The sequence below is a fragment of the Artibeus jamaicensis genome, unplaced genomic scaffold (genome assembly GCF_021234435.1).
Source record: "Artibeus jamaicensis isolate MK-2021 breed Jamaican fruit bat unplaced genomic scaffold, CSHL_Jam_final contig_548, whole genome shotgun sequence".
In the NCBI taxonomy this organism is placed as follows: domain Eukaryota; kingdom Metazoa; phylum Chordata; class Mammalia; order Chiroptera; family Phyllostomidae; genus Artibeus; species Artibeus jamaicensis.
Window position 1 is genome coordinate 14,773,486 of NW_026521883.1, and position 22,477 is coordinate 14,795,962.

Sequence of the window (22,477 nt, forward strand, 5' to 3'; positions counted from 1 at the left end):
CACATCCTCCCTGCACTGGAATGATGACAGCATTTGACGCGCTCACCTTCTGGCGGTCAGAGTTGTCTTGTGTTCTCAGGACACAGAACAAGAGATGACAAAGAGCCTTTTCTTGAGGCCTGAACAGTGTTAGTCACCACAGTAGATGTTTTGGGTTACTGTCACCAAGAGTCAGATCCTTAACAATTCTTTATTAAACTTGCTTTTGTTTTATTTGTAACCGCAGGGCTTTCTACCTCCGTCTTACTCTGGTACCACTTATATGTTCTCCTTCCAGTTCCTCTGACCACACCAGGGGCCTGCTTCTTTCTCTCCTCCTGTGCTCCTCCTACTGAGAGCAGCATGAGGAAGATTTATTCACATTAGCATTTTTTTTGAATATTGAAGAGGGCAAATCACCCTTGAAACACATGAAATCTAGGTATATTTGTTTTCAGTTAGGAAGATTTTCCTACTGAGAATCCAATTACGAGTTCTTTGAGGTATAACCAGACCTCATAGTTTGCTTTTCTATACCCTCTGGGAGTCCAGCCAGCATGAGACACATAAGAGGTCATTACTATTAGACATATGAATACTGCAGTAATTCATTTTTAGAATATTTGATATGCTTACTCACTACTGTAGCAAAGATATTGGGACTTTGCACTGGGAAGAACATAAGAAATGTGGCCTTTTAATAATCTGAGTGTCTGCTTGAATGTAGAGAGTATAAAATGAAAAAAAAAAAAAGACTTGTGATGTCCCAATGGTATAGCACACACATGTCCTGAAATACTTTTACTGTCTCTGCAGGCATAGGTTAAAAGTCACTTGTTAATTCTAGCTTTGATGTGGAAGATCTCACATGTTTTGGAAGTGATTTCTGATTATTTTCCTCATAATTTTGCCACCGCTAAAAATAGTCTTCAAGTGAATTCTAGCTCTCACCCACCTTTTCTGAAACTCATGACTATCTCACAATTACTAAAAATCTCTACTTATTCATAACAGAGAACTAAAATGTCAGAGTATTAATAAGTAAAAATATTGTGAAAGTTCATTTTAGATCCCTGAATTATCTAGATTCCCAATATAACTTTGTATTGAAACCTCTAGATCTCTGACTATATCTCTAAGTCTATAAAATCAAGTGACTTTGGAATGATCCCAAAGTTTATTATAGTAACTTATGGGTTTTGTTTAATTTGTGATACTAATTTTTCTCATTGAGTTTATTTTCTTAAGCATTTTGTATGAACAACTCAGGGTAGAAAAACTCAATCATTGGAGATGACAAACTAGACCTATGTGTTTTTCCATGGAAACGTGCCTTCAGGTGTGCATTTCTGTGAAATTCTGATTCCCATGTTCTGTGGCAAGACAACATCCCTGTACAACGTACTGTCTTTCCTATGTTAGCATGTCGATAAAACTCCTTAGGGCAGTAGCAATATGCAGAAATGTTAAAACTCGAAGTTCAAGCCATTCGAGTTACATAGCAGGCTCTTTTCTTTTTTTCACAGCAGAAAAGCTTGATCCTTCCAACTGCCAGGCAGATGTCACCTAAGTGTGGTCTCCATATTCATTAGGCCGTAATGAATCTATTAATTGAATATGTAAGTTTGGCTAATTAGATGTAAGACATTTCTTCAGATTTAAAGGGTAATAATAAAAAATTTAAACTGCACACCAGATCAAGCATTTAAGAAAGTGATAAATGTGAACTGCAAAGTGCACAAGTGCAATGTAAATTAGTTAATTGCCTCTGTTAATTTAGGTGAAATACATTAGCAGAAAGGTCAGTCCATTTGGAACTTGATGTATTTTTCAAATAGTAAATTAAAAAACAGCGAACCAAAGAGCACTACCACGTGGGAAGCGTGGAACACACTTTCCCAGTCCAGAGGTTGCCGAGTGGACTCACGCGGCTCCACGGAGTTAACCTGCTATGGGGAACCAGTGATTCTCAAATCAGGCTAGACCAGGAAACCCTGTTAAAAATATCAGTGTCTTGGGCCTCTTCTTAGACAATTAAGATTTCTGGAGGTGGGACCAGGCATCCATATTGGTAAAAGGTCCCTCAATGACTATGATGAGAAGCTGGGTACAAAACCACTTCACGTATGTCTGACCCTCCAAATAAGCAGGAGTAAAGTGGGAACATCAACCTATACCAGGGATATCAGCATCGGAAACATGACCCAGTGTCCTAGTTCATGTGCTTTTCTTCCTAAGTGGGAAAAAATAAGCTGCCTTGGTCCATCCTCTATTTTCCCTTCTGGCTAGGTCTGTACCAAAGGCTCTTATGCCTGAGAATATTTAACTTGGACTTGGGAAGTAGGAAGCAATCTCAGCTCCAAGCATATGCTTTTGGGAATTCCAATTTTACAAATAGTTAAACTTAATGGATAACATTAGTTACCTTTACACCTAAAAGAAAAAGGTCAAAGGAATTCTCTGTGGAGACCTGTTTTGAACAATGTTATCTTTATACCCTGTGTCTCACGTGTCCCCCTGCTTACACTGCACCTAGGAGGGGTATAAAGTCCCTAGTAAGCCCCGGCGAAACTTTTTGTGAACAGGTTGTCTCCTCTATGAATCCTCTTTCATTTCCATTCTGCGCTGCATATTCTGACTTCTTTCCTTCCTTGTGGCCCTTGAATAACTTTACATATATAGTTACTGTTATTCCGCAGACTACTTTTTTGCTCTTCACACTTTATGTCAATGCTTGGCTCATAACATATCATCAATAAGCATTAGTATTTGTTCAAAACTATTTGATGGAGAGAGGGAGAAAAAATCCAGGTTTAGCAACAGCAGTTAGGGCATCACAGATACTTTGAAAAGGGGAAGATGTATTCCTGAAGCAAGAGACCCCTCCCCTGTAGTTTGACAAGGAGGCTGGCCATTTCCTCTCTGTTATCAAGACATCTGAAGTGTTCTTCATTATCTTTTCTGTGGCTCATTCCACCAGGTAAAAGAGGGAAACAGTTTCGTTTTCTAGTGAACATGAATGTGAATCCCTGTCCCAAATATCACCCAGGTTCCTGTGAGAATTCCTTATGCCCAGAGACCCTTTGGATGAATGACTATATATAAGGGCAGAAAGACTTTGAAAGAAGTTTATGTTTAAGAATGGGAGAGAATAAGTAACATAGATGGTAGGTAAAAAATAGACAGGGGGAGGGTAAGAATAATATGGGAATGTAGAAGCTAAAAAACATACAAGTATGACACATGGACATGAACTAAAGGGGGAGATGTGGGTGGGAGGGGGTGTGCAGGGTGGAGGGGAGTGAAGGGAGGAAAATGTGACAACTATAATGGCATAATCAATAAACTATATTTTTAAAAAAGGGAGAGTCCTAAAGTAAGTAGTAACAACCAAGAAACATGTGTGGATGTAAAGAATTTTCAAATAAAAAGAGAAATGCAAACTAAGGAACTGAAAAAAAAAGGAGCAAATTTAACTTAGTTACATCCCAAGCACTTATTTAGGTGAGAAAATAAAAGATTCTCAAGCTTGCCTATTAGTAACACTTCCTCACCTACCATGATAAAAACCATTGCTTTCAATCTGAGACACAACCATGTGACTTGCTCTGGGACACTGCATGCTCTGTGAGCAAGACTGCAGTGTTCTGACCACTTCACTTTCTATGGTAAATCGGGCAAATGAATACTATCATTCTTTTCTTACAAGTCAAAGGTCTTCTGATTTCTGAAGACCGTCTCTTTAATGAAAGTTCCTCTCTTAAACTATTTGTAGTCTAAGGTTAGTCTGCATTCTGAGACATTTTTCTCCAGAGTAATTCCAATTAAAAATGTAACAACTCCAAAGATTTCTTGTCAGTAGCAGATAAAAACATTGAATTCAAGTTATTGCTTTTTAAATAATATCACTTGCACATACAGACCATGAACTGCAGAGGGAGCTAGTGCCCTTTTTCCTCAGGTCTGTCAGAAAAGGGGGCACAGCTAGGTTTTTAATTTTTCCCTATGCCTCTTACGTGTGATCATTGATACGGTACTCAGCTCATCTCGGAGCCTAGATTGAAGCCTTTAAACATGTACAAGGTGGAACTGGGCTTTACAACAAAGATGAAACCAGTTTCCACTTTTAAAATAGTCTCTTGATGTTCCCAAAAGGTGGAGGATATATTTTAAAAGGAAAGAATTGTATTTTGTATCAAAACATGATTTTGGAGTCATGAATAATAAGGAATCTACTCCCTGCAGCCATAAATACACCTGTTCCCAGACTACAGTGACCAGAAGCCACACAGGGGCATAAGGGACTTAATATGTGCAGAATTTTTATGGTTCTTAAAGGCCACAATCTCAGCCTCTTTTCTTGAAGATGTTGAAAGGAAAAAGGAAATTAAATGAGCACTTAGATCCCAAATAAAAATTTAATATTCACATTAAATGAAAATATAAGTGAATTTATTTAATAGAAGTTTTCATAATGAGTCCAAAATACTTCATTAAGCATTTCTGGATTGAAATATGTAAAGCTCTACACAAGCTTTTGTTAATAAATTAAACACCACTTCTCCATAAATATAGCATGCATTAAGCTTTCCTGTTAAAGTTTTCAGGAAACATTTCATATAAAGTAGCCCAGCATATTCCCTCTGAAATGAATGAGATCATTAGGAGACATGTATCTGAAATAAGCACTCATTCTGCATACAACCCAAGGGCCCTAATTTTAAAAAATATTTCAAACAATATGCCTCTTTCAAATGATTAGATTTAGAGACATTTAAGGAACTAATTCAATTAACTCAGAAGAGAAAAATGCTATCATGTGTGATTTATTTTTGCAGATAAATTAAAATGCAAGTGTATCTGTTAGAAAAGGTATGCTGTCATCACGGTTAGTGATGGGACCAGGAAGGCCATTAAGCAGGGCTACCTGAGGTTGAAATAGCCCCTGATTGTGGAAGCTTGGAGTTCAAGGTAGGCATTTGGTTACTGTAAAAATCAAAAGTATTCCTTTTGGGGAGGGAGGAAGAATATTTATGTTCCATTCAGTTCCCTCATTAATTTCTATAACATGTTTCTCAAATAACAAATATTTTCCCTCCTTAACTAAAAACTAAAAAGAAGCCTAAATTGCTATGGTTTTATACCTTCAAGTCAAATGTCCCATAAAATGAATGGCTTAAAATTAAAATTTTGCATTCTAGTATTTAGGTGAGGAAATATAAGGCAACAATTTATTTTTCTCCTTGACAAGCCCAGGATATTGGCTCCTCCAGGTCTAATGAACTGCATTCACAAGGAAATAGAGCATGCTGCAGCTTACATTTTCTTGCACAGAGGTTCTAACCAATATGTATCATAGACAATAAATAATCACAGATTTGGGGGGAGTGGAAGAAGGAAACATAAGGGTGGGTAAAAATGTTTCTTAACCAAATCAGGGAAAAGACTGAAATTCAGAATATTAGCAATCTGAAGGTAGTTGTGGGGAAGACTGCCACGTTCATCATTTTGAAATCTATAGGGGAAACAAGAAGATAACAAAATGAGATGATAAAAGAAAGAAGGAGAGGAAAGAATAATAATGTGAGAAGAGATGTTATGGCAGCCTTACAAGTAAGTGAGAGAAGAATAAATCCTATGGACAGAAGCCGAGAAGTCATACACTGTCCCCATCTTGAATTAAAGGGCTTGACTGGAAAACAAATGGCTGCAATCATGAGCTGAAGATAGGGGGAAATTTTTTTTCAGAGGATGATTATATGAAGAAAAATATTCGTAAAAATCTATGATCAGAAAGGTTTATAACACAGGTGACAAACAAAAGGCCTGCAGGCCGAATCTGGCCCTTGACCTTGTTTTATCCAGCCCAGCACCTTGTTTCTACCCAGTGACAGCGCAGAGCTCCTTGCCACTAGTTAAGGAGTCGTTACATTTACACAGTCCTAAAATTACATTCGGCCCTTGGAAAGCAACCATGAGGCTGATGTGGCCTCCAGTAAAAATGAATTTGACATCCCTGGTTTCTAGTGAAAGATGCGGCAAAACAAAATGAAATCTAAGGAAGAGAAAAACATTTCTTAATTAGAGAGTATAGAAAAGTAGTCAAACAGGGCCACGGGAAATGTGTTCTGTCTTTTGCTCATATCACTCAATAAAAATTCTTATTAAATAATTCCTACGTGCTGCATGCTGTTTTAGGAATTGAGGGAAGGCACAAATAAAGTAGAAGATACAGAGCACTTCACTACCTAGTTGAAGAGCAAGTCTCACAGAAAAGTAGCCCTTAGGGAACAGTCGAAACCAGTCTGCCATCAGTCACTGTACTAGATCTTTTGGAGATAGTTATGAGAAGCCAAGGGATCCTTATTCTCCTGCCTGGAGAAGAAGGGAATCTCTTTATTTGCTCTACCTCACTGAGTAATAAATGCTAATACTCCCATCATACAGTTCCTTCTTTGGGAGAGATTTTCCAACCCTGACGATAGAACTGGAGTTAGCAAGCAAGAAGTGGGTCAAAGATGAACAACCCCACCTTATGCTCTGAAAAGAAATAGAAATCAATAGTTTTTAGTCTGTGATAGTCTTTCTTGACAATATTCATTTATCAGTTTAATTTTTATAGACTTCCCTTTTCTCCTTCTTGGAATCCTTGGATGGTTTCTCCATGTCTCAAGAATTAAGGTCTCTACAGTCTTGAGTTCTGCCTTGCCCACCTCATCTGCTGCTCCTCCAGCCACACTGATGTCTCCTAAAAAGTATTCTCACATCTCTATGCCTTTGTTCTTGTGGATTCTTCTGCCTTTACTGTCCTTTCCTTCCCTGTTGAAGTCTCACCTTTTCTTCAAGGCCCAGATGGCCTCCCCCATGGTGGGGGCACCCTGATGGTGTTGTTGATGCTCGTTTGTAAACACCCCCCCCCCCCCCCCCCACAAACTCCCACAGTCAGTGATCTACCTCCCTGGGGGGGGGGAAGGGTTTCAAGCTCACATATGGCAAGGGATGTCCCTCTTGTTTGTAACCCAGCCTCCGGCACCTTGCCTTGGGTTGGAAAGCACTCAAAATACGTTTGCAGAACTGCTTTACCCGCATCATTGATTTATTTCCCTTGCTGCTACCTTCTCCCTCTTTCCCCAGCTAATTCCAAGACTGTTCTTTTTTATTCCTCAGTTGTATCTCTAACCCATAGGCTTTAATAAAAGTATCTTATGAGATCTGGCCAGTGTGGCTCAGTTGGTTGGAGATTCAGCTGGCAGCTGAAGGGTTGTGGGTTCAATTTCTGGTCAGGGCACATGCCTAGGTTTCAGGTTTGATGTCTGGTCCGGGTGCACACAATCCCCAGTCAGGCACCTCTGGAGGCAACCAATAGATGCTTCCCTTGCACATTGATGTTTCTTTCTCTCCTTTCTTTTCTCTCTAAAAAGTAATGAAAAGATGTCCTTAGGTGGGGCTAAGAAATTTTTCAAGTGTATCTCCTGAACATATACTGTTATTAAGGCACAGTATTTGAGCACAGAGATCCTTGTGAGTCAAGATCTCTCAACTGCCCAAGCTAAGGTCCCTAGCATCTCCATAAAAACAGTTCATCCAGATAACCTTGGCATATACTTAAAGCTAAAAGTCATTTCTATACACCTAATAGTAAAATGAAATATTTTTGTCTATTTCTACTGTTGTTTAGCATACAAGAACTGAGCATTAGACAGTTTTTGGTACCGAAGAATTTAAGGCAAGATCTTTTCTGGCTGACACTTTACATCCAAAGAAATGAGGTACTAAAGGCTCTGAACATTGCATTTAAGATAATAATTAGTAGGCCACTGTCAGGCTTACAATGGGAGGGAGGAGGGGAAGTGACCTATAGAGGTCTTTTTATTTGAACTCCAGATTTAGCCCACTGAGCCCTAAATCCATTCTGGAATGGTATCTCTGGGTTCTTGATGGACACTTACATGCTGACCTTTAGGCTCCCACAAACTAGAGAAGGCCTTTGGGGGCTATGGAAACACTTAAAATAGGGGGCGTAAATATGGAAGCTGACCCCAAAGAGGAAGTTAAGTGAGGAGCCCAATGTCTGGCGAGATAACTGTTAGCTTGAAGAACCAAAAAAGCAAAAACGAATGTATCTTTGTGTGCTTGGCCGTGAGGAGCCTAAGGGCTGGAAGTATGGATCCGAGAAAAAAGATTAGATGGGTGAATCAAACTTCCAAGTATTAACATGTGAAGACCAAGACCCCATCCCCTCCAGGCCCAGCACAGACAGCCTGGGGCGGTCCCGGTCAGCAGAGGGCAGCAGCTGGGCGGGAGAAGTCTGCCCAGGGAGGCTCGCAGTCACCCGGCTCTGGGGCATACTCATTTTGGGTGTAGAGCGGGGGACTCGCACTCAACGGGTGTCCCGACCCAGCAGCCAAGGCGAACCTCGGGTTCGGGTTCGGCTGCAAGGAGTGGGTGTGTGCGGAGGTCGTTGGGAAAGACTCAGCGTCCTTGCCCCGTGGAAGGAGAGCTGAGGGCGCCCCCTCCCTGGTCCCCGGGAGAAAAAGATAACCGGGGTTTGGAGGGCCCGGGACGCGGGTGGGAAGAGATCTCTGCGCCCCATGCAGCTGCGTCCCGGGCTTGTCCCTCAGACTCCGCGGGTCCCGTTCTCGGCGCCGCGCAAGCGCCCGCCCGTTCGGGGGCCTCCGCCAGTCTCCTCTCGTCCCGCTTCCGGGGCCACGACCCGCGTCTGCCTTCGGGAAAAGAGCGTCTCCCGCCGACGCTGTCCGGGCTAGAGGGAGGCCGGCTCCGCTTTCAGAGCACCGCGCGGCTGCGGCGCAGGTTCGCGGTACGGCCGTCGAGGACGGCGGCGTGGGCGTGGGCCGGCTCCCGCGGCCGGCAGCGCGGTACGCACTTGACCGTGGGCGCGGAGTGAGCGCGCCGGCGGACGGCGGGCTTTATGTAAATCCGGGGGTGCCTCGGCGTCCTAGGTAGGATGGACCAACCCCCGCGCCCCGGCCCTCACGTCCAATAAGAAGAGCCCCAGCTTGACACCTGCCTATATACAGGCGAGCGCGCCCCCGGCCCGCGGACCGCGCGCGCAACCCGCGTAGCCCGCACAGCCTGCGCTGCTGGGCCGGCGACACCCCGGCCCTCCACCATGACTTCCAGCAAGATCGAGATGCCAGGTGAGGTGAAGGCCGATCCTGCCGCCCTCATGGCGTCCCTGCATCTTTTGCCGTCGCCCACGCCCAACCTCGAGATCAAGTACACGAAGGTAAGTCGCCGTACACGGACACTTTCTAGAACCTTCCTTACTTCCTCTGCTTGTTAGGGGGCGAGGATAGCCTGACAGGGCTGGGGGTCAGGGTCGCCTGGGCCAGCCTGTCATCCCCGCGCCACAGAGGGGACGCCCCGTTTTCGGGGTTGGGGCCTTTGAAGTTCCGAAGGGGTCTTGGAACACCTCGGGGACTTAGCACAACTTGAAGCGTGGCGCTGAGGGGTTGCCGTCAACCGTTTTTTCAACAAACCGCATCTGCCACTGCCTTCCGAGGCGGTTCCCCAGGTCCCGACCGCTGCGGGGAAGGCATCGGCACCGCACTGACTCCTCAAACCGGGGAGGAGGGTGTCCTGCCTGGCTGACCGCGCGGCTGGGTCCTCCGTCTCTGGGGGCCGGTTAGCTGCCCGTCCCGCCCGGGTCCTCGGAAGTTCCGACGGTGCGGAGCGGCTTTCCCGTAGGAATTGTCAAGACACGCCGCGGTCTGGCCGCCTGCACAAATTTCATGGAAACCTGGCTGCCGCGAGTACAGTGGATCCAATGTCAGCATTGCATTCGAATTTTGTAGGCAGTGGCAGTTTTCCTGGAAAACTTGGAAGGTCTTTTTATTTGTGCAAATTAACAGGTTCGCTTTTGAATTGAAAAATATATATATTCTTTGTAACGAACTCTGACATCTTGGATTTGCCAAGTAGGATTTTTTTTTTGCACCACATTAAAGAAAGAATATGTGTTTGCTACCTAATATAAATCGAATTTACTTTCTTTTCATCGTTTTACATAGAAGAATTTTATTATTAATTACTCATATGGGGGATTTATAATGTTACATCATTTGGGGGCAGGGAGATGGGGTTTAAAGTCCTGTTTCTTGTAGATCACTTTACAGTTTTCTCGTTTGATTTTGTTTCTTCCCGTTGATCTCCACCCTAAACTTCTCCCGATTAACTTAAACATTCACTGAGCACACACAGTATGGTTAAAGTTGTTTTCCATCATGCTTATTACAAGATAAACTAAATTTTGTCGAGAAGTAAATTGTTTGGTTCTGACTTAATGCTTGAAAGAAACATACACACACACACACACACACACACACACACACACACACACACACACACAAAACCCACATCAGAATATTGAAATTTTACTTGCATTGAGCTTTAGGTTACAAAATCAGGGTGATCTGTGTTTTGAATGCTGATTTAGATGAATTTGATGGACCCGTTAGCTCTTTTAGATGGTGTGACAAATTTTTGAAAGCCCTTTTAATGAGAGGTCGTTAATGGTTATAGCCATTTAGGCATTGTTTGCACAATAGTGCCAATGTGTGGCACAGCTCTGGATTCAGGACCAAGCAGGGAAAGCCTGCAGCAGCAAAGTTTTGCTTTATGAGGGTCCCTAACCTCTGGAGCCTCACTGGAAAGTTATTAAGATGCAAGATCTACTTGTGAGAGGGGATCTAATCCTCAAATTGGGGAGGGTTTGATTTTAATCTTAGTTTTGATCCGATTTCCTTCACAGCCCCGAAAGGAGTTTTAGGAATGCATTGGGTATCTCGGAATTTAATTCGGAAGCTCTTCCAGTTCCCTTTTTCTCTAACTACTCCTGCTCTCTTTTTTCCTCCTATTCTCCTCAGTAGGAAAGACAACTGATTTATAGCTAATTGAAGTCTTTAATGTGGAGTCTTTTCGCTCAGGGGAGACTTTTATCCAGTATCCACTTTCCCACTTATTACAAAGAAAAACAATCAGAAATGAAATAATGGATTGTAACTTGATTCTTTAATTTGTGGGGAGGAGGCACCTTATTTTTGACTTGACAAACAACCCTCATAAACACTAAGTAATACTAATCTAAAGGTGATCTCTTTTCACAAAACCTTGTAAAATCAGATATCTGTGAACGTTCCCAGCACCTTTTCCTCCTCAGCTTTTTAGTGAGAATTTTAAATTTTCTGAGACAAGCGTTGTGGTCAGGCAGCTTTTAGAACGTGCAGCAGAAGCTGCTCCTTTGGTAGCCAAGGGTAAGGGCGAGTGTGGATTTACTGAAAAGGAAAAAGAAGATTGATGGAGAGTTTTTAAAAATCCACTTATGTTCAGAAGTGAAGGAAATTATATTAGCAGTTCTAAGCAGAAGAATGAACAAGGTAGAATGGACAGTAAGTCCTTTAGAACAGTGATACCACACTCACAAGGCATTGCTAAAAGGGCAATTAATGGCTAAAACATTATTATGCTGGAGGGCTTGTTAAATAAGGCATAGGTTTTCCTTCTGACACAACAATATCTGTGTCAGAAAATGGTATAAGACATGTATAGATGATCCTTAATCATTTTTGTCTTATTAAACAAATACATCTTTAGTGAAGGCTATGCTATAGGATTTTTAAATATGTTTTGGGGACCAACATAAAGGTACCACTGAGAATTTCAAGTAGCATGCAGTTAGAAAACTTTTCACTATGCTCTGGTATTTTTCTGTTTTTTTCCTTCATCATTCTCTTCTAAAACTATTTTGCATTTTTGAAATAAAAGGCGAATAGGGAGATAACTAGAAAAAAAAAAGGGACTGCTTTTGTTTGTCAAAGGTCCTGTGGAAATGCCCCCAAATTAAAGTCCAATCTCCAAGGATCTTGAAAGGGCTAACCTTCTGGTTTTGTATGTATTGACTTTCAGGCAATTACATTTAGTTTTAAAAATAAGCTTACCTCTTTAAGGTCCACTACCCCCTTTAGACTAATGATCAATGGCAACAATGTCTTTGGAATATGTCTGTTTTTATTTCTCCCATAAAAAGCAAGCTAGACTCCACATTTTAAAAGTGACTTTTTATTAAGGAATATGTGAAATAAACAAAAAAGACTGTGTTAGTCAAGAAAGAGTGATAACAGCATCAGCATGAAGGAATGAGCGGACTACTTTGAGGCAGAAGGAATGTATACTGTCTTGCTTGTATCCTAAGAGGAATGCTTAGCAGCTACCCTGGGCATCTGATTGCTTTTAGCTATGCTTTTATAAATTGAAGATGCTCTGAGTTGTTTCTGTTTTATTAGTCTGGTTTTCAGGATTTTTGTGTAGCTGAGTATATCACAGGAGTACACACCTTGTAAAATCAAGTCTAGTACTTCACTGACTCTTTGGAACTGCAGAGGTCTTTCCCAGATTGCCAGGTCTTTGGAAACTTTCCATCTTAATGCGACCCTCACCTGCTCCATTGTCTCTTGTCATCTCTCCTGGTTCTACTAGTTCCTCTGTGCCCCCCCCCCCCCCCCCCCATTCCACTACCCCACTCACACACACACACACACGCCTTGTGATCTTTCTCTGATCAATTTTTCACTGCCAGTTTACACCCATAACTAATAATAACATAACATAAAGTGTTATTTTACAACATCTAGTGGCGTGGGGAGTTAGAACAGAGGGGGGAAGAGGGGCATTTATGGATTATTGACCTACTAAACCAGAAGGGAGAAAATAAAAGGCAATCAACTGATAATCAGAGCTAATGTGCATTGGGATTGCTATTATTTGTTCTTTTATTCAATTAACACTTTTTATTGAACATCTGCTTTCTGGAGAAAACAGTTTTGATTCAGTTCAAAGGATATTTGAGTGGCCGTGTTTCTAACAACTGTGCTTTCCATTATGCTAACTGGGCTGTGGGAGCATCCACCTTCTAGGGGCTTAGGGGCTTATTAGAAGCAGTGAATGCCACAAATTGTCAGCCTGGTGGTGGCTCAGTTGTCAATGTAAAACAACAATAATGAGAATAATACTTAGAATACTTAGCTTGTTTATAGGGCATAATAGTTTACCTAGTATCCCCATATATATGTCATTGTGTTATATATGGGTTATATTTTATATATAATCTTAGGGTTCTTGCAATAACTTTTGGCAGAGAGGGAGTAGGAAGCAGTAAGGATAATTGGTAAGGAAGACCTTGGCCTTGACTTTTAAAAATTGAGAGAACCTTCCTCACTATGGCCTTTGTTTTTTGTAATGGTCACATACTTTTTTGAGAGGTGGGAGAGAGATTAAATTTTAATTTTTTGTGTTGCTTCCATTGCAAACATGGAGAGACTGTGGATTGGTCTATGTCTCTTAAGAGATACCTTTTGTAATTTTTGACTCCCTAACTTTATTATTTATTATGTTTCTATGGTTTTTATGTCCGGGGAAAGATTGTTGCCTATCCCAGGGATCACTTCTTATGAGATGGAGTGGGTCTAGTGACTTCTAAGCATCTAATCAAGATTGTCTTGATCAGAAATTATTAATCAAACTTTATATTTAGAGGGACCCTACATTTTCAAAAAATATTTTTTTGAAATTGCACAGCCTTTTGATGTTTGTATCATCTCCATTTAACCCAGGGAAGTTGACCAACTTCATTGTGAGACTTGAATTAGGTCTTTCTCCTGGGGTCCTGCCTGCCCTGGTGCCTTCTACTGTATGGGCTTGTGTTACCAAGTGGAATTGTCATTTGCGGAGGCACTTTTGTCCTTTTTTTCCTATGAAATGAGGAATTTGTTTTTTGATTTGAGGGTAGAAGGTTCTGTAGGGAACCTGTTCTATGAGATCTCATTTCCTTGTAGCAAGGCTGAAGAGGATCCAGGCATGTATAAATGGTCTTAGACAAGCAGGACGATTTACCGTGACCAAATTAAAAACATTTCAAATACCAGCATACGCAGTTCTCTCTCAAGTCTTTCTCAGTTGGATAAAGGAACACAAATACTGATGGACATTTTTTTGCCCTTTCAGTTATCTTAGTGACAGCTTGCAGGGGTCAGCAAACTGCACGCTGTCTGCCTAATTTTGTGAATAAAGTTTTATTGGAACACAGCCATACTTATTCAGTTACGTATTGTCTGCCGCTGCTTTTGGACTACAATGCAATAGAGACCATATGGCCCACATTTTGGAAAAAGTTTTTAAGCCCTTGACTTAGAAAAAAAAAGGCTCTGAGTTAAAATAGGCCTTTGTTCAAATCTTGGTCGGGTATGTGCTTAATTAGCTATGTGAACAGTTATGGATGGCCTCTCCTCAGGGGGTTTCTTCACTGGATGTCAATTTCTACGTTTGTCAACAATGAGATAACAGTTTCTACCTGACAGGGTTGTTGTCAGGACTAAATAAGCAAGTGTGTGAAAGTAAATGGCATATAATGACAGTTAGCTAAGGGCTAATTCCATTTCATTTTTGTAAAGCGATGATTACATTTGTAGCTCCAAATTAATGGAGTCCCATTAAGGAAGATCAGAATTGTATGATCAATAAAGTTTTTCAAACAGACCATTACATTGTTTAGTATTTCAATTAGTCATAAGAGTTTTTAATATTCCTCATAGTGTGTATGTTTCACACACTATGGGGACTTTCACTGGACTTTCAACAAAGGGGATCTTTTGAAGGTTTCCCTGCCAAGGTCTCATCTTTACTAAAAAAGTCACCAAATTCGTTTCCCAGCCAGTATGGTCTTGCACCACATAATGGTGGTTAGGTCAACAAGGGACAGCTTTTACTACAGTGGTCCTGTAAGATTAAAATGGAGCTGAAAAATTCCAATCTCTTAGTGATGTTGTAGCCAAAGGCATTACTGTTTTGTTCCATTTCAGCCTATCCACAGTCATGCTCTCAGCTGGGGCACTCATGTGGCCCTGGAAGCTTCCCTCATTCCCTGGGGCACAGTGAGGTCCTGAGGAGAGAGTGCAAGCCCTAGAATTTCACATGGGGTCACTCTTTGTTGGTGAATTTAAAATGTAAGAGTGGGAACTTAAACCATGGAAAGATAAAAAAAAAAAAAAAAAAAAACAGAGATAGCCTAAAACGGTCAGTTATCTTAATCAGCCAAGATCTCTAAAACAAAGGAGTCTAAGTGAGAGATGGGTTGACTCTTTATCCAGTCATGTGACTGATGTCATGTGCGCACTCCAGGTAGCCTTACTAGAAGAGGACGCCTCTTTAAAGTGGATGCTTCAGCAATCACAGCTTAAATCAGGCGCTTGAATTATTAAAAAAAGCCAATGGACAGGGCTTAAACTATAATTACTCATGTGTTTTTGGGGATGCTGGTGTGGACAAACCTACTGCATACCAGTCATATAGAAGTAAAGTACAGCATGGGGAATATAGTCAGTAATATTATAATATCTATGTTTGCTGTCAAGTGGGTACTAGACTTATCTGGGTGGTCACTTCCTAAGGGAAATAAATGTCTAATGGCTATGTTGTACACCTGAAACTAATATACTGTTGTACATCAACTGGAAAAACTATGGTACATTTACACAATGGAATACTATACAGCAGAAAGAAAGAAGGAGCTCCTACCCTTCATGATGACATGGATGGATCTGGAGAGCATTATGCTGAGTGAAATAACCCATGTGGTGAGGGACAAATATCATACGAGCCCACTTATAAGTGGAACCTCATCAACAAAACAAACAAGCAAGCAAAATATGACTGGAGACACTGAAATAAAGAACAAACTGACAGTAACCAGAGGGCAGGGGGGAGAGGGATAACGGGGGAATGAAGGGGAAGGGTTGTCAAGGAACATGTATAAAGGATCCATGGACAAAGCCAAAGGGGGGAAGGATTGAGGGAGGGAGGTGGGGGTGGATGGGGCAGGGGAAAGTGGTGACGGGAAAATGGAGACAATTGTACTTGAACAACAATAAATAAATAAGTATAGACACATATTGCAGTAGTAGGCTATACCATGTAGGTTTGTGTAAACTCACTCTGCAATATTCACACAAAACCGAAATTGCCTAATGATGCGTTTTTCAGAAAGGTGTCCCTGTTGTTAAGCAGTCCATAACTGTATTTTAATAATCAAAGTAGGGATCTGACACTTGTGCTGGAATTCAGCATTAATATGCCTCAGCATACCCAACTGCCTGGGCCTAAATGTCAGATTACTAAGAGCCATTTCTGGTATTTTTAAGTAGTTTGGACAAAGATGTTGCCAAGTCATTGATGCGTAAATCTAGGAAGGATGGCAGCATATGAGGACATTCTCAGGAGGAAGATGCTATTTGGCAATGGGAAGGTATATTAAGTTATATAATTTAAAACTGAAGAGACTTTCACTAGTCCTAAGTGCCCAATTTTGGGGCACTTCAGCTTCTAGAAAGTAAAAACACCATGCAGTGATTATTTTGAAAGACCTAGCATTTCTTTAATTTCTTTATTTGATGTAACAAGTCATTTCAAAGCCAGTCATTTCCCTTCAAACACCAAGTCTAATGCATATAGAAGTGATTGCTATGATGTCACCTGGATTAATTTTCAGTTGCTTTTTGAGACATATCATTGAGCTCTATTCCTTTTTACCTTTCAGATATATGAGATTATTCACGGGGAATTTCTTCTCTATTGCATTTCTGTATTGCTTGCTTTTTGGCCCTAGTTATGTTCAAATCATTTCCCTTCAAAATCTTAACTCTAAATGACTTTATTTACAGCAAGCCACTGTCATGTCACATTTCTTGGAAACACTTTCACACTTTGAAAATTCCAGGTGGAGTAAAATTGGGTGCTTCCACCATCTAGACTTTTGCTGGGCTCTCACCGAAACTTCCCTGGGGCTAAACACAGGGGTTTGTTGGCCCCTGTAGAATGTGATTTAAAATGAGAGATTCGTGGGTGAACATCCTCATTTTTATTAAAGAAGGAAGCTTTCCTTTTCTTCCAGTGCAGCTTCGTTACCGACAGAAGCAGTTGTCTGCTCTACTTCCTTTCCTCATCACACCTGGGAGAGTTCCTAGACCTATGGAAAGACAAAATGGATTGTCCATCCGAACCTGGAACCACCTTTCTCTTATTTAGCGGAATTTAGGATATCATTGGTACCAAAACACATTCCAGTCTTCATTATAACATATAGGGAAAACTTTCAAAATAATTAAAAGACTATGTTTTTGTGCAGTCTCACACATAATTTTGATTCGTCTAGGCTAAGTCTTCTGATTTCAGAGCCGATGATTCTTAGGATTTTTTTTTTGCCTCAGGTCATATCTAGGGGTTTCTTTTTCTTTGTATAATTTAATAAATTTATTTATTAATAAATATAAAAATATAAACAATAGTATATTAAATATAGTTAAATTTTTCCATTTTATTTTATTTTTATTGAATTTATTGGGGTGGCATTTGTTAATAAAATCATATACTACAGTTCTATATAGTACAGTTATAAAGTATTATGTAAGTAAACCATATATACTATGTACTATATAAATTATATAGTATGGTTATATATAGTACAGTACAGTTCAGGTGTATAATTCTACTATATATCATCTGTATATTGTGTATCCACCACCCCAAGTCAGATCTCCTTTCATCACTATTTGTCCCCCATATACCTTCTTCGACCTCCACCCAACCCCCCTAGGGTTTTCTTAAAGATGAACCTGAGTCCAAAAACAGTATAGGTTTTGTGACCCTTCCCACAGGTAGGATGGCACCTACCGCCCATTAGTGGATCTGGCAAAATATGGTGCATTTAGTAAACCCACTAACAAGCAAAAATAAACTATTGTCCTCCTCTCCAACCCCCAGCACCAAAACACACACCAGATCTGTGGGCTGAGGTGTGAGTAATGGTGGAAAGTTTAGGGTGGGGAGGAAGAGGGGAAATACTCCCTTGCCTGGGAAGATAAAAATTATGAAATCTACATAATTATGAAATCCAAAAAACTTAAAGTCTCATTTCCCTTGATACGAAAACTGGACTTCCTCACTGACTCCTTTTTGTGAGGAGATCAGAAACCAGTATGAGACTGGTTAAATTGCCTAGCCAGCTTGAAATCAGTGAATTCTGCCTCATTTGTATTTTGGAGTCTGATACCCAACATACCAATGTAACTTTATTTTCACAGGGAATGTTATATCTAATTGTATTATTTCAGGGTCATTTTAATTTTTAACTACAACACAGCTACCCATTTGCTTCCCTGAATTTATTCATTCATTATTCACTTATTAGGGCCTCTTGTATACAAAGCACTGTTAGTCACTGTCTGGCATGAAGATACACAAGATGTGGACTGTGCCCTAAGGGGGCAGGAGAGGATTTGAATTTGTACATGGGATGAGGACCTGTACGCAAATAACTATGGTGCATGATAGAAGATGCTAAATGCTTGGGACAAGTGCATTTAAGCACCATGAAGATTTGGAAGGAAAAGAGATGTTTGCAGCTCAGCAGATCACCAGCATATTGTATTGTTAGACATACTTGATGGGAAATGAAATACATTAATCAGACAGAAGATGATAGACAGTAATATAACACACATGTACCTACACCCAGATTTGTTAGTTCTTAACATTTTGCAAGATTTGCTTCTAATTCTTTTAAAAGAAATACACTGAAACTCCCCTTGTGAACTTCAATTTTCCTCTCTACCTTCCTTTTATCTTTCCCACAGCTGTATGTACATGTATTCACAAACAATATATACTGTTGTTTTGCATGTTAGATCTTTTTATATAAATGATAGTATGGTGTATATATCCATCTGCAATTTGATTTGTTTGGTTAATATCTTCAAAATTCCATGTACTTGCAATTAATTCATTGTCATTGTTGTATGGTATTCCACTTCTTGAATATATCACAACTTCTAATTCTTCTACTATTGACATTTAAGATACTCACAGCATTTTACTATTACAATAATGCTGCATTAAACATTCCCAACCATATCTCCTTACGCACTTGTGTGAAAGACCTTTTAGGATACATGGTTAGAAGTGATACTGCTGGCTCATGGGATGTATGTACCTGCAGCTGAATTACAGACTGCCAGATTTCTGTTCAACACAGCCGTAGTAGTTTCCACTGCCACCAGCAGTATCGCCAACTTTGCATTACTCTGCATCCTCACCTATGCTTAGAGTTCTCATACTTACTAAATTTTGCCAATTTGATGAGTATAATGTTATCTCATTGCTGTTTTAATTTGCATTTCATTGATTTCTTGTGAGGTTGAGCATCTCCTATATTTGTTTGGCCACTTGACTTTCTTCCTTTGGCCCGTCTATTATTTGCTAATTTCTGTTTGTGTAGGTGCATGATTTTCCTGACTTGTAGCAATTTTTATATATTCAGGATTATAATCCTTTAACAATTATATACTAACATTTTCTTCCCCTGTGCCTTTTCTTCTCTTTCTTTTTTTTTTTTGGTGTAATTGTCATATAGTTTTAAATGCAAATGGAGAATTTTTCTGTCGTAAAAATGTTTAGTGCATTTCGCATCTTGTTTAAGAAATTCATTCTTATTCCAAGTTTTTGAAGATTCTTCTAGATAGTCTTCTCAAAGTTTATTTTTATTATTAAAATTTTTACTTTTTGCATTTGGTCTAATTGGTACTTGTTTATGTATAAGAACACAGATAAGTCTTAAGTGCATATGATGTAACATAAAGGAAAGCCAAATGATATTAATGTGTCAAGAAGAATTTTTCAAAACTGTATTCTGTGCCATTTTGGAATAAGATTAGGAGGTCCAGAATGTGGTTTTCCTCCAAGCTTGGTCTTCTCCATAATGGAATAATATTAGAAACCAGTCCTACTTTTGTGGATGCTTTTAGTTGGTTTCCCTAGGCTAAGAGCAGCAATGCATTCCATAAACCTACCTTTAAGGAATCATTGTAGAAAACTCTGGGATACATGATCATTATAACTTTTCATGCCAAGGCTAATTTCTCTATTTTTCTTACATTAACTGGAACAGAGTAAGAGCTCAAATGTTGGCTCTGTTGTGTTCCCAACCCCACCCCCACTCGTTTTTGAAGACCCATTACCTGGTAAACAGACGAATTTCTCACTGTGTGCTGTTTGTTTTTAGGACTGGATAAAACTACAGAGATGACAATAAATATAATGTGAAAAAGAATGTCTCATAGTTAAAACTGTTTCTTGAATAACTGATTTAGTACTGTGTTTAATCCTGTTTGTGTAGAGAATTTAAAGTATTCCTTAGCACCAGGCTTGAAAATAACATTACTTTGTATTTTGTTAGTGTTTAAAAATTTTTGTTTATACTCAAAGCTGGTGTTGTACATTCACCTTTGTGTTTGTATTTCGTGAGCTATTTGATCTGTGCATGTATGCCTCTAATTCTGAAGAAGCTACTGAAGAATGAAATTTTCCAACCCTAAAACCGAATCTAGCCCTTCACTGCATAGTACTTATGTAATAACTAATAGAGTTGGCCCCACACTTTTTTTAGGGTGAACCTATATTCTTTGAATACCCATTTTACTTGTTTGTACCACTCCTAGTGGTACAATTTTTGCCTTGTATTATATTTTTCTGGGTAACTCCCTGTTCATAAACTGTACTAGATTATAAATGCCTATTCATCTTGGTACTTCTGAAGCATCTATCTTAGTGCCACATACTGTGAATGCTTAGGAAATGTTTGTTGAGTGAATACTTCTTATATTTTATTATCATTAATAGCTACTAATAGCTACAGCTTATATTATTAGTACTATAATATCCAAAGTGCTTTTTGCATATGATTACATTTAATAATTGTGGCAGTCCTCTCATGGGGATATCTGTTAACCTTCCCATTTTATAAGTGAGAAAATCAAGCATATTAACACTAAATAATTTTTCCAGGCTCAGTAGCTAGTAGGTGGCAATTCCAGAATCAAATAATCCTCTTCCTTTCCTTTTTATAACAGTATGAACTGGCACAAGAAAGGCAATACAATTTGAGCTTAGTTTAAAGTTCTCCTGAGTGTTTTTGCAAGATAATCCCAAACTCAGCTTTTTGACTTCAAATTCCAAACTTAATTCTCGTTGATATTCTCATAGCCATCATTAGCAACAATTTCAACCTGACATGAAGACAAGAATGCGCATTCAAAGCATAAAAAGTACTGATGTAGTCAACACTTCGGGTATCACTCACCTGGGTAGGTGTGATTCTTCAGGCTATGATAAAGAACTGTGCTTTTAGATTCTCACTGATTGGGTAGTCACACACGGTCCTTAATAACACCTGCTTGTTTGTTTTTTTATTCAAAAAGTGCTTTTCTTTGTTATGGTTATTAGATTCACTTGGGAGCTAGGATACGTTGGACAGTTGAAAGCCAATATACTTCACATTCTTTCTAATGTTTCTTCTCCCACCGTAAGCCATCATTCCATAAGCCATCATTTTTAGGGAGAGACACTTGTCAGGGAGTTGGGTGGTTATCTTCCACATTGCCCTTCGTGAACAATTGTTTTTCACTGAGGCTCAACCGCTGACAGATCTGTTTATAACCTGTAACCTAGTGGGGATGCAGAATAGAGAAACAGAGAGTGGTCCCCAGAAATTCGTGCAATATCCAAACTTTCACAGAGTTTCAGTGACTGAGGGTGGTGGTGATTGGGTTGCATAATTAATGTTTCATTGGAAATGGCTCAAAAATCCTTTCTGAAGAAACTGCTGACAAGTTGTCTTCTTTAAGCCAGATTTCGGACTGTCCAGATTTCTGTCTTCACTTCTAGAGAAAACACATTTCTCTTTCTCCTGTACTTTTCAAACTTACCCCTTCTTAGCTTTTCCATCTCCTTTTCTATTTTTACACACTTGTCTTCTCATTTGCTTCTCTCAGGGCAGGCACTTGACGGCTCTCAGTCCCTGGTTATACTCATTATCTGTTTTCATTAAATGGTTAGTTATGCCTGGGAACCTTTGTAGTCGCTCTTCCAGCTGTTGTCCTAAATGGTCCTTCGGGAGATCAGAAGCAATGAACCTGGAATAACCACATTTGACTTCTGTGAGCCCTCTTGAGAATTTAGTAATTACTTAATGGATTGAATTGGTGACATATACTATTCCAGATAACACCCTGGGTTGCATTAAATTAACCTTCACAAATGGGTATTTATTGGTGTACACTTAAAAGACTACATGTGTTGGCTGTAATTGCTCTTTCATGCTTCTCCATGCTGATAGTTTGCACTGAGTGAAAAATTTCTCAGATTGGAGCCTGGGTGGTAGTTCTGTCCCTTTAGTGATGTGTGACATTGTGTTCAGCACATTGAGCATAAATCCTGTCCTGTAAACAGCAGGAGACTAATGAGGTTCGTCCCCATTCTGATATCATTATCAGGAATTCCAACTGAAAAAGACCGAACTTAGAAAAGAAGTACACAAAACAGAGAGACTTTGGAGCTCTTGATGATCTGAATTAAGGAGAGAGATTATTGTTCAATA

At 39.9% G+C, this 22,477-nt stretch overlaps 1 protein-coding gene across 2 annotated transcripts in view; it reads left to right on the top strand.

Moving 5' to 3' along the window:
- ALDH1A2 (aldehyde dehydrogenase 1 family member A2) overlaps positions 1 to 22,477 on the top strand; it is a 144,385-nt gene that overhangs the window by 36,071 nt on the left and 85,837 nt on the right. The window contains exon 1 of one of the 2 annotated variants that reach the window (XM_037151070.2): positions 8,384 to 9,226. The exons of the other annotated variant lie outside the window; for it this stretch is intronic. Coding sequence (XP_037006965.1) covers positions 9,110 to 9,226 — 117 coding nt within the window. The 5' untranslated portion in view covers positions 8,384 to 9,109. Of the gene's footprint in view, positions 1 to 8,383; positions 9,227 to 22,477 lie in introns of those variants that run through there. 2 annotated transcript variants of the gene reach the window in all.